The sequence below is a fragment of the Nothoprocta perdicaria genome, unplaced genomic scaffold (assembly GCF_003342845.1).
Source record: "Nothoprocta perdicaria isolate Ctin4 unplaced genomic scaffold, notPer1 scaffold_424, whole genome shotgun sequence".
In the NCBI taxonomy this organism is placed as follows: Eukaryota; Metazoa; Chordata; class Aves; order Tinamiformes; family Tinamidae; genus Nothoprocta; species Nothoprocta perdicaria.
Window position 1 is genome coordinate 143167 of NW_020455671.1, and position 15456 is coordinate 158622.

The window sequence follows — 15456 nt, forward strand, 5'->3', positions numbered from 1 at the left end:
TCCTCTGCAATATAGTTATGCTGAAAAAAAGAAATTTGTCCTCAGAGATGCCTGCGTTATCACATATAAAGGCCTGAACTACTATAATAAGTTACTCATCTCCAAGAAGTTTAACTGCAAGAAGATGTGGCTTCACATGGACCATTCTGCCAACCTGAAAAGCAGGGTACATCAAGTCACAGGAAGGTCCACGCTACTGCAGCTTAGTAGCTAACTTCTTTCAGGCTAAATTCAGGTGTCTCCCAATGATCAGTCTAGAGAATGTCCCCTGACAAGTTCACAAAGAGTGATATACCCAGAACGGAGACTTGGAATATGCACTGTATGGTGAGATGACTTGCTGCTTATACCTTTATACCAGCAGACAGATGGCTTGGGGACTCCTGAGACTTTGCAAGCCAGTTTGACCGTCTCTCCCAGCTCAGCTGTACAGTCTGCCAGCATTTCTTCAAAGTTTGGAGGTTCTGAAACATCAGAACAAGCATGTCAGGCCTGAGGAGGGGGCTCATATCATAGAAGACTATTGCAAAATAAAGCAACAATAGGGAGAATATTTGCAGAACTGGGAGGTTCAGAATGGGAACCAGAAAGGATTAGAGAGTAATGACTTTCAAGGTGATATGTTGCTCTTGCTTATCTGAGAATAAACTGAGTCTGCCAAAAGTTGGTTGTTGGTTTTAAAGATGGAATGTAAAAACTGTGGATTTGTTGCTGATCTCGAAGTATTTTAGGCCATGTTTTCAGTAAGTGCATCCATTATTCAGATACCACACAGTTGTCACTGTTAATTCCTCAATCAATAGGCACACCTGGTATCCAAATCAATGCTCTGTTTCTCTGTATACAGTGGATTTCATGCTTTATTCATATCTCAAAAAGCAATGTAAAATTATTTTGATATTCTTTCTACACCAAAACCAGATCTGTTGTGGATTTTTAAAAGCCAAATTAATCAATTATGTCCTGTAAAGGACATAATTTTTAGCTCATATGTGGACAATATGGATGTGTACTCACTCCAGACAGGCTGGCTGATCCGCTGCTGGATGCTGGAGATTTCCTTCACCCAGGAATACTTGATATTCACTGTACGTGCCTGAAGGAGGTACTTGCGGACTGAGTCTTCTCGTTCATGCCAGATTTCAAATGCCCGTTCGTCCCCTTCCACAGAGTCATTCAGGTCTATGTTGTTGATCTGTGTTAACAGCAGAAGCATAACATAGTCAAAACCAATTTTGTTTTTTCTTTTTACTTAGAGATGATTTTTGGCCATTACCTTACCCCCACAGAAATCTCAGAGCTCAGGAAAGTTCAGACCTGGACCTAGTCCTTATGGACCACAACCATCTTCAATGAAGGTTTAAAATGGAAACAACACTATTTAACACAAGTAAATCTCGTTAAGGAGATACTCCCTGCCAGGATATACTCCCTTCAGAGGACTTCAGTCATGAATAAGTCCAATCAAATTCGTATTAGATGTTTCAACCACAAAAGAAGAAGTAGTGATAATATAAACTCCTTTAAAACATTGAGACTGCACGAGCAATGCAAACTATCTTTGGCTGAGCAGCAATCAGAATTTCTTTGCAACCCTTTTGCCAGTATACCTGCCTTTCTGACTACCAAACAGGCATCCCCTCATTTTCCATCTGAGAGTAATTATTACATTTCAGGAAAATAACAGCCAGAATTCAAGCATATTCCAACAGCACAATGTTGTTGGTCTGATTGCAGCACCAAGAAACACCACAGTTAGGCACTATCTGAAAAGAAATTACATAGTAGTTGCACTCTGAACAAAGTGTCCCTTTTGACAGTGATGATAGAGATAAGTATTTTTAGAAAGCAATGGGTTTTGTTTTGTTTTTCTTTTCATTTTTAACCAAAGTTGAGCATCTAATCACTTAGCAAAACACTATGTGCAATTTCTCACAGTTTTAATCTGTGCCCTGAATTTCTGAAGATGAGTTGGAAACGGGAATTGTTTTCATGAAAGGACATAACCATCAAAAAGGAGCTAATGGGTATTTAGCATATATTCTAAATATTTTCTCTAAATGTTTACTAACAACCCTACACACTGTGAATACCTAAGATCTATAAAATCGAGCAAATGATATAGGCAGCATCCCAAACCAAAATTCACATGAATTTCATGGAATTAATTATCACATATTAGATGTAAACTCGTTGCCGCACAGTAAAAATCTGCTTGTGTTTCTGATGATGTCTGACATGTTTTCAGCAGTATTTATAGAATGATTTGGAGACAGACATATGTTTAATTGTGTTCACACACTAACAGAAAAAAAAGACATAATTTGAAAGGATCAGTGAAATGTTCTAGTTTTAGATGAACAGAAGCTGGACATAAAATAAAAATACTCAGTGACAGAGAAATGTTCTAGGTAAGGAGGCAGTGAACAGACCTTCATTATGTTCTTGAAGATGTAACTGTAAGTGTCTGTTTTTGTGTCCCGCTTTGGTTTGCAGATTACTACGTAATTCTTGAAGAGGAAGACATGTCTTTTGTGTCCTTTCCATGCCATTCTGGCTCCTGGAGCTCCTTCCCACACAATGAAGTGGCTCTGATGAGAAAAAGAAGGAAGACTGCTTAGATATAATTGGAACCATGGTAGCTCACCATCATTTTCTATCCAACAGATAAAAAATATTACACCCTTATCTTATGAACTTTATTTTCATTACAACATAAATAAATATATATGGGAATAAATAAAATGTTTAAAAATCATGTATAGGCCAAAACAAATCTCCTTCTCTTTGGCAAGTGGCTTGCAAAAGCAAGTAACTACAGTATGTGTAAATTAGTCCATAAGCTCTGGACTTAATCAACCAGTAGGCACTGCTTTCTCATGTACAGGGAAGTGTCACACATTGAAAAACAAACACAAAAAAAAATTGGCAATAAGGAAACACTCTGTTCAGACATAATTTGTAAAAGAGCTTCCTGTAGGACCAGCGGCTACTTAGAAATTACTGAAGGTGTATATAGCAATAACACTGATTGAGAAATTCCAAATACCTGTCGGATGGGTTCACCAAGGCTCTCCAAGGTCCCTGGATAATTCTCAATGAGTGACACATGGAGGTTGTTTTCTGCTCTTTGAGTGAGTGCAGACACAATGGCATAAGCCTGCTCCAGCAAAGCACAGTTTTGACTATTCCTTGCTTTGTTTCGGATTAATTCCTGTAGATGAAGTAAATAATAAACATACAGTAATTTTGGCATTTATTCAACATTCGGATATCCTAATGCTATTTCCCATTAAAAACAGTATAAAAATGCTATTTCGGGTCTTGGTCAGAACCCGAAACTGTGTGACAGATGAAAGCTGTGAGAGATGAAACAATTCAGGATGGTAGAATGGAGCAAAGCTTTTCAGAAAACAGATTCTTCCATAATGTACGTATGAATCACAAGGAGAGATCTCATCAGTACTTTATAGCTCAAAATTGCTTATTTTTAGAACAGATTTGTCAATGGGTATGTAAGAATTCTTCCTTGCCATGCATATTTACATATATAAATCCATACCTACAGATCTATGCATATTTTTATGTTATGTGTGTTTGTATGTGCACATATGCATATTGATAGAGATCATTTGAATAAACCTTGTTGGTCATTATAGATTTGGTCCTGTGAACCTCTCTAAATTTATATTTATAGACCATTTAGAGATCACCATCTCATCTACTGTCTTTCTTACTCAACCAACTTTCAAGCAGAGTTAAAACAGGATGAACCCTGCTAATATGAAATAAGAACAAAGTCTTTCTCCTCACAGGATACACAAAGTAGGACATAAACCTGTTAGACAGATGTTTGCAACAAAAAGTTCCTACCTTGATAATAGTCTGATACTGCTGGATCCTGTTTATGGGTTTTTCCAGATAGTGTTGCACTGGTGGAATAAGTGACTGCGAAGGATTTTCAGTAACTAAAATTTCATCTGTGTATCTCTAAAGAAATACAGATAAGAAGGAGGAAAGATTGAGATAAGGTTTTAGAGAAACTAAAATCTACATACATCTTTATTTTCTTACATAACTAATAGCATTTCTTTGAGGTGCTATATTTAATATATTCATCTTCTACTATTAATAGTGACATAATCATGTACATGTTCCTTGTTATAATAATAATACCCATAAGTATATAAGTCACACATTCAAATATTGATTAAGTCTAGAGGGAAAGGCTAGACAGTAAGTAAAATTTCTGTATTTAGCAATGAGTTCTCATGAGACTATTTAATAATTCCCTTTGAGATCATATTTGTAACTAATGTCTATATTTCATGATACAGTGGGTTAGTGAATGCCCTTTCAGCAGGTACTTGGGCTACTATTTTACCTTGTAGAAATCTTGGACAGCTTTGCTGACAACGACTGACTCTGCCTGAATCCGCCCCACCAGGTACTGGATGTACTTATCAAAATCTGCCTCATGCTTAATAAAGCACATGGCCACATCATCATCAGTATCACACTTCCGCAAGTCTCGGAGGAAGACACTGGGGAGACAAAAAAAAAAAATCAGAATTAATTGAATTAGGTCATGGAATACGGCTAGAACACAGTCCCAGACTATTAACACAGATTTTTAAATAAGGTATTTTCAGGCTAATACAGACTAAGGAAATGACAGAGGGGATGAAAGATATTGCCATGTTTCATATTGATCTATTAAATTCATTCAAAAGGACAAGAAATAAGCAGGACATAAGTCTTGAAGGTCTGGGGACTAATACAGGGGTTCTAGCCTTGTGCTCTGGCTTAAGCTGGGCCATCATCTCTCACTCTAAAATGCCAGTTGATGCTCTTATTCTCCCAAATTGCCATTTCTCTTCATTCTCCATAGTATCCATATTTACTGTGGCTCTTACATGAGCTACAGAGACCTTATCCCCCAAATGATGGCACAGAATACCCACCTGGAATGGAAATGAGCAATGTCATCGATGTTTCTGAAGATAGTGGATTTCTGACTGGAAACAGCTCCTGGGATGTTGGGACAGGTCTCCGTGTACTTGAGGTGATGAGTCTGGAAGAACTGCAAATCTTGAATGTAATCCTCTTCTGAGATCAGCAATTCCTGAATAATGACACTGAAAGGAATATGAACAGGCGATAAGACAGCATGATAAGTCAGGTGATAGGAAAAAACAATATCAGCACAATTATTTTTGCCATGTGTCTAAAGCAGAGATGAGCATTTGAGTATGTTGACTAGATCTCCTCAGACCATAAGGGGATTTTTAGACACTGCTTATACACAGACGCATACATTACAGACATCTACAGCTGGGCTAGATAAAACTGAGGGCGAGCAATAGGAGGATCTATGTAGGGTTGATGGCTGCAACTTAGATGCCACATTATGAAACCAGAAAGATCTTACAGATATAAATGTTGAGAAGATCAAGTGAGAAAAAGGGGAGAGGGCAGGCCTCGGTGATATAGGAAGAGTCACTCAGGAGGGACCTAAACACTGACATTCATGTTAGCTCAAGCATCAGCAAGATCAAGTGGTGCCTGTACAATCTGACAATCTTACGTCAGCTTCCTTTTATATTCATCTTCGGAAACACATTCACCACGGAATTCAGGAGCTTCAGTTGATCCCCACTCTGGTGACAACTACAATACAAAGGGAAAGGACATATTATTCTTCCTGTTTAACAATGTTTTTGCCATTACACACAGAGCAATATCTCTCATAGACTCTTTCAACAATCCCTAAAGGAGTAGTGTGATGTTTCTTTCTCACTCAAGACTGATTAGGTCTTTTAAACCTGGATACTGCTCCATAGACATAAAAACATTGTCTAACTGAAACATGAAAAAGTCTTATCATGTTATCGATCCCTTCGATGACCTCCTCACCCTTCACTTCAGTTTAGAGGGATGACTCTAAAATGAAGGAAAAAGAGACATAACTTTACAGGAAAATAAATGCGGGATAATCAATTACCTTTAATTTCTTGTCCAGGTAAGCTGGAGATACCCAACCCTGTCGGGAGGAGCTAGATTTGGTAGGTTTAGTCCTGACTAGCCACTTCAGTGGATGAGCTGAATCGAGGACTTCCACATATTGCCCTTCCTTCAAAGTGATGGCCTCCTTGTCAGGCACAGCAGGCACAAAGTCAGCAGTGACCATGTAGACATCAAAGATCTGCACACATGAAATGACAGTTATTTTGAGCTCTGAAAGGGGAATACAATATTGTATCACCAGCAAAACCTAAGTGTGCTTATTCATGTTTAATGCTTTATCCTCCAACATTTTTATGGTAGAGAATCACTGCTCACTTTTTGCAAGTCTGGAAACTAAGTCTCAAAAAGGTTCTGCACATATTTTCAAAACATTTTGCAGTATCTTGGATTTACATCATGAAATAGAGAATTTCACTCTCAAGTCAAAGCAAATAGTGGCTCTGAAAATGTTGAAACAGGTCAACATTGCTAAAAGTTTAATATGTTTTAAAACTTCTTGAAATGAACATCTAAATAAAGTTCAGATTTTCAGCAAATTATGTTTCTTCTGACAAACTCTATCCAAAGCTTCGGGAAATCAAGCTCTGATTTTCTTAAGCTAGGCTAACATGGCTGTAAGTTTCTAAGCTTACATAGCTGTAAGCCATGAAACAAAATAAACCAAAAAGCTACTGAATAATGGCTTTTTTGATCATATTGACTTGGACAATTTGACTTGAAGATCAAACAGTGAACATGAGAATCTTGTTCTTTACTGTTCCACCTGTGGTCTGTATCACAGGACCTGTACTTGGTTTCCAATCCTTACTAAAGTGAGGTAGATCCCATAAAGCAGTATGGAGATCCTTAAAACACAGGAGATGAAGAATTCTCAAGAACTGTTTCTCTTCCTATTTACCCATAACACACCTCTCCTCGGGAATCTCCATCATCAGATTCAGAGGAGGACTCCTGGACGATGGATGAAGGCCTGGATCGACCAGGGCGAGGAGATGCAGAGGGAGTTTTTGATTCATCATCACTATCTGCACCTCGTACTCGAAGTGTGGCTGAAAAGCAGAGGAACAGCGAAGTGTGAAATGCAGGTCTTGTATTTGAACATGACTCTATACTAAATTTTAATTTAACAAAATTAACTATTTGTTCAGAAGAGCACTTGAAGCATTTCGTGCGATTGCCTATCAATATTTAAGACTGTCTAAAAAATTAGAATGCCTTAATACATGAGATTATATACTTATTGCAGTAAAAATATCGGTACAAGAGGTATGACTTCATCATTGCTTCAAGAAAAAACTTTACTACAAGAGAATCAACACATCGTACACAAAACAAATCTTTTTTTTCATTTTAACTTAATGAACCATTATTTTACTGCATATCCATACACTGTGAATGTAGTTCCCACTGTGAACTACAACTCAAGACATGGAAACTGTGCACAGCAGGAATGCTTTGGAGCATTAGGAGACCTAAAAAGAGCTTACATATTTTTCTGTATTAATTCAATTGTGTTTGCTAGGTCATTTACCTTGATTTATTTTTGCAGATACCATTTCAGAGATTCGCGAGGTCAGTTTCTGGAAGAATTCTTCTGTCCCAACATCGGCTAAGGAAACAGCGCTTTTGGATACACCTTCTTTCCCAGCTATACTTTGAAGGTCTCCTGAAAAATAAAGAAGTTTCTGTCATTTTTCATCCTTTAATAGAGACCAGTCCTGAAAAGGTACAATATTTCAGGAAGCAATAAGAGAAAAAAAGAACAAAAACAGGTGGCAATAATGAAATATGTGGACAACCTGAGCTGTAGATAGGGAAGGCAGGAGTAGTTCATATAAAATAGCTTCTCTTACCTACTGTTGATTCGGATCCATGTACAGCTCTGGAAAAAGAAAAAAGAGAGTAAAGCAGGATTAGAATTTAAAATGACAAATCATGGTAATTTGGGTGGGATTCAGGATCATTACAAATTTATGTATTTATAGCATCTCAGCTTCTTTTTTTCTTCCTCTTTCGGTCTAGCTCTTTCTCTCTCTCCCTCCCTCCCTTTCATTCTCTCTTTCCCTTTTTCTCTCTCTCTCTCAGAGAGGAATTAGAGGACATCTGAGCTTGTCTATGTGAATAAACTACTTCAAAGTGAGCAAGGGTAAAAATTTTCATTGTACAAGCTATCTGGCCTAATTCTCTGCACAATGCTCTTGGTACATAAGCAGCTCACTGAAACTCACTCCGCTGTCAAACAGTAATAAAACACATATCTCCAAATATGCCTCATAATGAAATAATATTTTAGTTGAAATCTACCAAGTTTTAACAAAATTGCAGCAAGATATGTTATTCGTCTACAGAACACCTCTAGGCTAATACAAGCTATAAACCTTTGAAAAGTACAAACTAGTTCCAATTAGCCCAAGCAAGACTTTTCTGTTTTTCACTTAAGGGTCTTCTCATGTCAATGAAGAGAAAAAACTGACACTGACACTGTGAGAAAAGGCTGACAATGCCAGAAAGCCAACAGACTCTCAGAGAGGGAAATTCATCCTCCAGGAATACACATCTCTTCCAGGAAGACTAGTCAAGTCTTTTAGACTACATATATTCTAGAAGTGAAAACAAGTGAAAACATCCACTTAAGTGGATCTCACTTCAGAATGTGCTTCAGCCTTGATGGTCAAGTACTTACCCCAGCGTGGTCATTATAGCTTCTGATACCATCACACGCTCCTGGGTCAGAACTTCAGCCTCTTTCACTGCAACAGCAGGGTTTATCATTAGAGGACAGAAAACAAAGAGTACTTTTAAAATGTGTTTACTGTGGAACACATTTTCTAAACATAGATGCATGAAAATACCAGAATAGCAAAGCTCTGCTGTTAGCAGCATACACCCACACACTCATATGATGCAAATACAGTTCATTCCCTTTCCTGTCCATACACATGTATTCATCCATCCTGTTATGTTAAGATTTATACAATGACCTTATCAGTCAGATTTATTTTTCTTTTAGCCATTGTTTACAAGGCAACATAAAAAAAAAATGTGTTTTGCAAGAAGGACTTACCATCTATAACTTCTAGGGTGGCAGTGCAGATGGACTGCCCAGCCTTGTTGGTGGCAATGCATGTATAAGGTCCACTGTAATTCTTTTTAACATCCAACAGGATTAGACTATGATGCATGTTTGAACTGGCAAGTTTATATCCTGGAGTGTCTGGTTTGATCCAAAGGATGTTTTCTTGAGACTCCTCTTTCAGCCAAGTGATAGTCGGTAGTGGATACCCTAAAGGAAATGGAATACAAGGAGCTCTAATTTTCCTAACAGTGATAGTCTTTTCTAACAAGCCTCAATAGATGTGTGTGAATGTTGTTTTTGATCTGTTTTCTGATACTTTCACAGCAGTAACCATCATAATATACAATGAAGGAACACATACCTTTCTACAGCACACTCCTACATTAAAGCACCATATAAAACCAGTTAAACAACACATCTTTGTAGGACTATAGAAAAGGAAAATGGAAGTGAAGATGAGTTGCTGTGAAGCACAGAGAGTCTCTTACAAAGTCAGGACTAGTTCCCTGGACTTCAGATTTAATATCCCAGATTATGTTCAGATGAGGTGGCCCAAAGGGAGACAACACATCACAAAACTTCATTGTTATGTGGGCAGATCACTTACCTTCAACTTTTACAGATAATGTGATGCTTGCACCTTTCTTAACCTTTTTATTGGTAAATCTTTCCAGGAATCTTGGTGGTATCAGTTGTTCATGCGCATCTGCAAATGACATTATTGGTAGAACATGGTTAAACCTTCTGTGCGAGCTAAGACCACTGAAAAATGTCTAGAGGTTCTGTTATCATCTGCTATAAATCTCACCTGTTTCTAGTGGTTCTTCTTTCTCATCAAGTCCTGTGAAGCAGAGAATAAGAAGAAAATTACAAATATCTTTCTGTCCATGAAGTGCAAAGAAAAAAAGGAAAAAAAAAAATTCTAGGGGCTTACTCACTGCAGGACATACTGCAAAGAAATGTTACTTCATTGGAATAACCATGAGTCAGGACATGCCAAAAACCTACCTTTGACTACCAGCCTGGCTGACGAATATGCAGAACCAGCAGAGTTAATGACAAATATTGAGTATTGGCCAGCATCAGCCTTGGTGACATTGAGAATTTCCAGGGAGTGGAATTCTCTTTTATCAATCTTCAGGATACGGTCGGAGGCATTTAAAGGCTGTCCATCTTTGAACCAATAGAGGCGAGGCTCTGGGTACCCTACAAGGAGCAAAGGAAAAAGTGCATTAGCAGTGACAATTTGGGAACATCTCCCCAACCACATGCTTCGAAAGAGTCAAGAAAACATGAGATCTGCTCAGTTTAACTTATTTTTCTGTGTCTTTGGTTCCTGACACTCCCCATAGCTGCTGCATATCCAAATACCTTCCAGATTGGAAGGACCAATTTGCAACTCACAAAAAGCCAAATAGTAAAATCCCCAGTGAAAGCTAAATGTTGGCCTAAATCACCCTTGGTTTGTATCACAACTTCAGCACCCACTCCAAGAATAATAAAACCATTGCAGTGAAGGAAGATGAGTTAGGACTCATTACTAGCTCCTAGCCCAGAACTGTTTCATTTATTAAAGAGAATAAAGAGATGCTATTGCCTTTTCATTCCTTATTGCTCCTACAGAAATATATCCCTGTAATTACACCTGCAAAGATAAGCATAAAACAGGACATTTTATCTGGCTGTGTCTCCTGCAGAATCCCAATGTTCATCAGCACATATGCATTACTCTAGCTGGTTTATGCAAAAATGGTGCAAGATGAATGTATTGGAAGCACAACTATGAAAGAGCACAGCAGAAAATTCTGTTCAGTGCTTTATTCTGACCGCAAACCTGGAACATGACAAAATATTGTGGCTTCCCCTCACCTTTCACTTTGAGGTGAAATTTGGCCAAGGATGCTCCAGGTGCCACATGAATATCATGAAGTTCATCAAGGATTTGAGGCAATTGCTCCTCTTCAGTGGTAGACTCCTCCTGCTCACGACTAAGAAGCAATTAGAGTTAAAATGAAGAAAGCATAGCAAAGGATTAAGGAAATAAGGATCACCTATTTCAGGATAATTCATTCTGTATGTTTGTCATCACAACAACACCTTATATATCATTAAAAGTAGAGGAAAATAGGCAGGGTAGCTTGAAATGGCAAATTAGCAGGGCAAATTAGTCTGTGATAAATGTCCATCTGCAGTAGTTACTGCAACTGGGACCTCAGCTCATCTGCTTGTCCCTTTACTACATTAAACTGGTCCAGCAAAACCAGACTCAGTATTTCCACATAGAAAGCATCACTAAAGAATTATGTTGACTTTATAGAGTAAGAAGTTAGAAAGAGCTAGACTTACCTTGAAACATATTCTTTGGCACTGTAGTAGGAGGATGTCTCTGTTGCATCTGCTGCTGTCTCATAGTCAGTGCTGGTCACTGTTAAGTAGAAAAAAAATGTATGTAATGGAATCTGAAGCTTTTTCCTCCCAGAATTTCCTAGAGGACCGAAATCTCCTCAGACTCTCCCCAATGAGAAGGACACACTCTCCATGTCCTTACTAATGTGAGGCTGTCTGATTGCACATTGCTGTAGCAGGGTCCCACATGCCCCTGGCTTAGGAAAAAAAACTAACATTAAAAAAAAATCTTTTTTTTTTTAAATGTAAATAACACCTTTATTAAAAAAAATACCCCTCTAATCGTGACATTTTCTGGTTTTCCTACAATTATTTGAGACTTACAGTCTACTCGAAGCTCAGCTTTGGTTGAAGCAACACCCATGCTGTTTTCAGCAAGGCAACGGTAAACACCCATGTCCATAGGGACAACGGCTGTGATGACCAACTGATGACGCCCCTCCTCATCTTCGCTGATCATGTAATGGTCGTTTTCTTCAATAGCTTTCCCATCCTTGAACCATCGAACCGTGGGGAGGGGTTTGCCAATGACAACACAGTCAAAGCTGACTGGATATCCCTCTTGCACCTCTTGGTTCTGAAGCTCAGTCATGAACATGGGAGCTAAAGCTAAGGTAGACAGGGGAAAAGAGAGGAAAATATTGGCTATGTTAGACATGTTATAGGAGCACTTTTGCCCAGGGCCAGAAGACTTCTGCTTCGTAGGATTTTAAATAAGAGTGATATATTTCTCCACAAAAATAAAGGCCAAGAAGAAACTCTTGCAAAGACTATGAAAAAATTCTCCTGGACTAAAATAAACATTGAAATACCACAGCTGCAAACTATATACTATATAGCTATAAGTACTTTTATAAAAGTATTTATAGCTATATCATTATAACAGTGGAAGTTTCTACTACGAAAAATAAATTTATAGATGAGTAAGAATTGCAGCTCCTTGCCCCAGAATCAACTTCCTTCCTCTCCCCAAAAAGGAAAATGTGCAAAGATTTCCAGAAAACATCTGCACAAAATGAAAAATGAAATTTTAAAAGTTATTCTCAAGTGAAAAGATAACACCCCGATCTGCTCCAGCTACTTTTTTTCCATAGTCAAAATAAGCTTGCTTTACTCACCTGTATCAGTCAGGAAAGCTGAAGGAGGCCTTCCTGCTTGTGGTGCATAGTCCCTGGTGGTGAGTGGCTTTGCTTTCCCAATACGCAATTCAATTTTTTTAGGGCCTTGTTCCAAAATGTCAATTTCCACAGGGATTCCCAGGGCACCAAACATCTCTCGGAACCGAGTGGCTGCAGTTTTTGCCTCAGACAAGACTTCAAACTTGATGTAGATGTACTGGTCATCCTCACGATATGTCTGATGGTCTACCACCTCTACATCCCCTTCATCTGCACTGACAAAGAGCTCTTCCTCTACATCAGATATCTCTGTTGAGATCTTGGCCTTGAAGAGTCTGTGAAGTCTCCTTCCTGCTTTATGGAAGGCATCATCCAGTTCGCTGCCAGAAGAGCTCTCAGTCTCGCTGTCAGTGGTATGTTTAACACGCTTCTCTTCACGAATCAGCTGAGGTTTCTGACTGCCAATCACCACGTTAGCACTGTGTGAAACTTGGCCAAATTTATTAGATGCCTCACAGGTGTATTTACCTGTATCTTTCATATCCAGGCCAGCGATAATCAAGGAGCAGGTCCCATCACTGTAACTGTCTATGTGATAGTAGCGACCATCTGAAAGCTCCTCTCCATCTTTCAGCCAACGGACTTTCATATCTGTTTTGCTGTGGGCCACACACTCGAGGTGGAGAGTGCTTCCAGGCTCAGCAGAGAAATCTTTGAAGGTCTTAATGAACACAGGGCGCTCTTGCTGCTTGATCTCCTTCCGGACTTTGTAGCCTTTGAAAGCAGCCTGGATCTTTACAGCTGCTTTATTCATGGAAGGATCATCTGCATCTGCTACTTCTGGTTCAGCTGGCTTAGCTTCTTGGACCGCCTCAACAGTCTCCACATCAGTTTTTTCCCACTGCTTCCATAATTTGTCTGCAGAAACAGATTGAACCTTGCTAGTAACGCTGGCAATTTTCTTACCACCTTTCTTGAGGTAGACAACGAGTGAAGGGGTCCCAGCTCTAGATTCATCATCTGAACTTGTGAGAGAGAAATCTGCTTCTCCTGTCCTAGCCAGCTCGTCACATGTGGAGCATTCCTCTGAGTAATAGTGAGACATCTCTGTTTCTTCCTTCTTCAGTTTCTGAAGTTTCTCATCCTCTTCAGGCACCTCACTGATGGAGTCCAAGGTGGGTTCCCGGCTCATTCGGCGTTTCTTGGCCAGAGCTTCCCACAACAGGTGGAGGTCTCCTTCCTGAGCAGCCTCAGGGGGCAAGCTGGGCTGGACATGTTCATCCACCAGCTCTTCTGCTTGGTTTGCAGACGCTGTCTCTCTGGCAATCATTGCTACAGTTGGAACTGAGGAGAATTAGATTGGTGAGATGTTAAAAGATGAAATCTATGATTAAGCCCAGAGAAAACACATGGAAATATCATACTAAAATTCTGACAGAAGAATATCACTGATGCTTCATTAAATGTTATGTTGAGAACAAAATATAAATTTAATTTCCTGCAAAAGGTTGCTCAGAGAAGCTGTACAGTCTCCACCTTTGGAGACATTTAAAAACCTCCTGGACAAGGCCCTGAGCAACCTGCTCCCTCTGGCACCTGTTTATCGTAGGTGAGTTGAACTATGCTATCTAGTGATATCCCTTACAACCTCAATCTTCCTATGTTTCTATGCATGTACACAATATATGGCCAAACATCAACATTTTTCTTTTCTTCCTCACTCATTTGAAGCTAGTAAACCAAATTCTGTAGTTCTTTAATGCTCTCTAATTCCATTCCTTATATGTAGTCACATCAAAACTGTAAGCTATCCAGCATTCGGTGAAGCTCATGTTTCAAAAACAAAAGCTTTCAATTAGGCCTTGGAGAACCCATGGAAACGCACAAGCTATAAGGTGAATCAGAGCAGCTGAGTAGAGCTTCAATTCTTTTCCCTCATTCTACATACTTCAAAGACATAAACACTACTTTTTAAAATTTTAATCTCTTGCTGAGTTCTCAGTTTTACTTGTTCCTACTGGGAAATGTGACATTGACTGTATATTCACTGAAATACTACACAGAATTGTTTTGATCACTAGTCTCCTCATAGAACAGAGTGACTTTGCCCTTTCTGTTGCAGCTGTCTTTTATTGGTGAACTAGAAAAATGTTCTTATGGTAAACAATAGAAGTGCCAAAGTTTTTGCTAAGAATAATAATAAATCAGACCAAATGAGTATGATTCACATTTGGATATCGAAAATAACACATACAATTAGATTAACGATGATAGTCTTTCAATGGGAGACCTCACTAAGCTCCTGATCTCAAGTGAAGGAATGACAGAAATATATTTTTGTTTGTTTGTTTGAAGAAATCTATACATTGCTGTTTTTTCCTCATGTATCTTAATTTACCAATGCATTTTAAACAATTCTCAATTTACCAATGCATTTTAACCAAAGCTCATTTTGTAAAAAAAATGAACAAACAGCTGCATTCACAATTTATCCATTATTTTCAGTTCTTTCTCTTCACATTGAGATTAGAGTGACTCAGCCTAGTTGTAGTCAACTAAAATCCAGGCAGCATAAGCCCATTTTTTTGGTTCCTTTTGAGGCCAAAGTAGAAAGACAGGAAGATCTAGAGTATGGGAAAAGAAGCATAACTGCAAGTGTCTTCCATAAGCTCCTGCCTACAGTCCTGTGGTAATTGCCACAGGACATATCTAGTCAAGAACATATCTAAGAACACATCGTTAAGAAAGTCAGTGGAGCATGGAAAGCAGTTCATCTCTCTCTATTTTATAGTTAGACTGGGCTCCACTGACTGTCTTGAATAGATCTTC

General features: G+C 38.7%; 1 protein-coding gene across 1 annotated transcript in view; it reads right to left on the minus strand.

The window, feature by feature from the left end:
- The window catches only part of OBSCN (obscurin, cytoskeletal calmodulin and titin-interacting RhoGEF), a 129766-nt gene that overhangs the window by 42652 nt on the left and 71658 nt on the right, over positions 1 to 15456 (minus strand). The window contains exons 36-56 of the mRNA XM_026046171.1: positions 12628 to 13971; positions 11834 to 12112; positions 11450 to 11528; positions 10973 to 11091; positions 10112 to 10309; positions 9912 to 9944; positions 9711 to 9809; positions 9092 to 9310; positions 8711 to 8777; positions 7881 to 7909; positions 7559 to 7693; positions 6937 to 7076; positions 6005 to 6205; positions 5588 to 5670; positions 4965 to 5138; positions 4385 to 4544; positions 3874 to 3990; positions 3050 to 3214; positions 2433 to 2591; positions 1018 to 1195; positions 351 to 464 (exon numbers count right to left, since the gene is read on the minus strand). Coding sequence (XP_025901956.1) covers positions 351 to 464; positions 1018 to 1195; positions 2433 to 2591; positions 3050 to 3214; positions 3874 to 3990; positions 4385 to 4544; positions 4965 to 5138; positions 5588 to 5670; positions 6005 to 6205; positions 6937 to 7076; positions 7559 to 7693; positions 7881 to 7909; positions 8711 to 8777; positions 9092 to 9310; positions 9711 to 9809; positions 9912 to 9944; positions 10112 to 10309; positions 10973 to 11091; positions 11450 to 11528; positions 11834 to 12112; positions 12628 to 13971 — 4092 coding nt within the window. The remainder of the gene's footprint in view (positions 1 to 350; positions 465 to 1017; positions 1196 to 2432; positions 2592 to 3049; positions 3215 to 3873; positions 3991 to 4384; positions 4545 to 4964; positions 5139 to 5587; positions 5671 to 6004; positions 6206 to 6936; positions 7077 to 7558; positions 7694 to 7880; positions 7910 to 8710; positions 8778 to 9091; positions 9311 to 9710; positions 9810 to 9911; positions 9945 to 10111; positions 10310 to 10972; positions 11092 to 11449; positions 11529 to 11833; positions 12113 to 12627; positions 13972 to 15456) is intronic.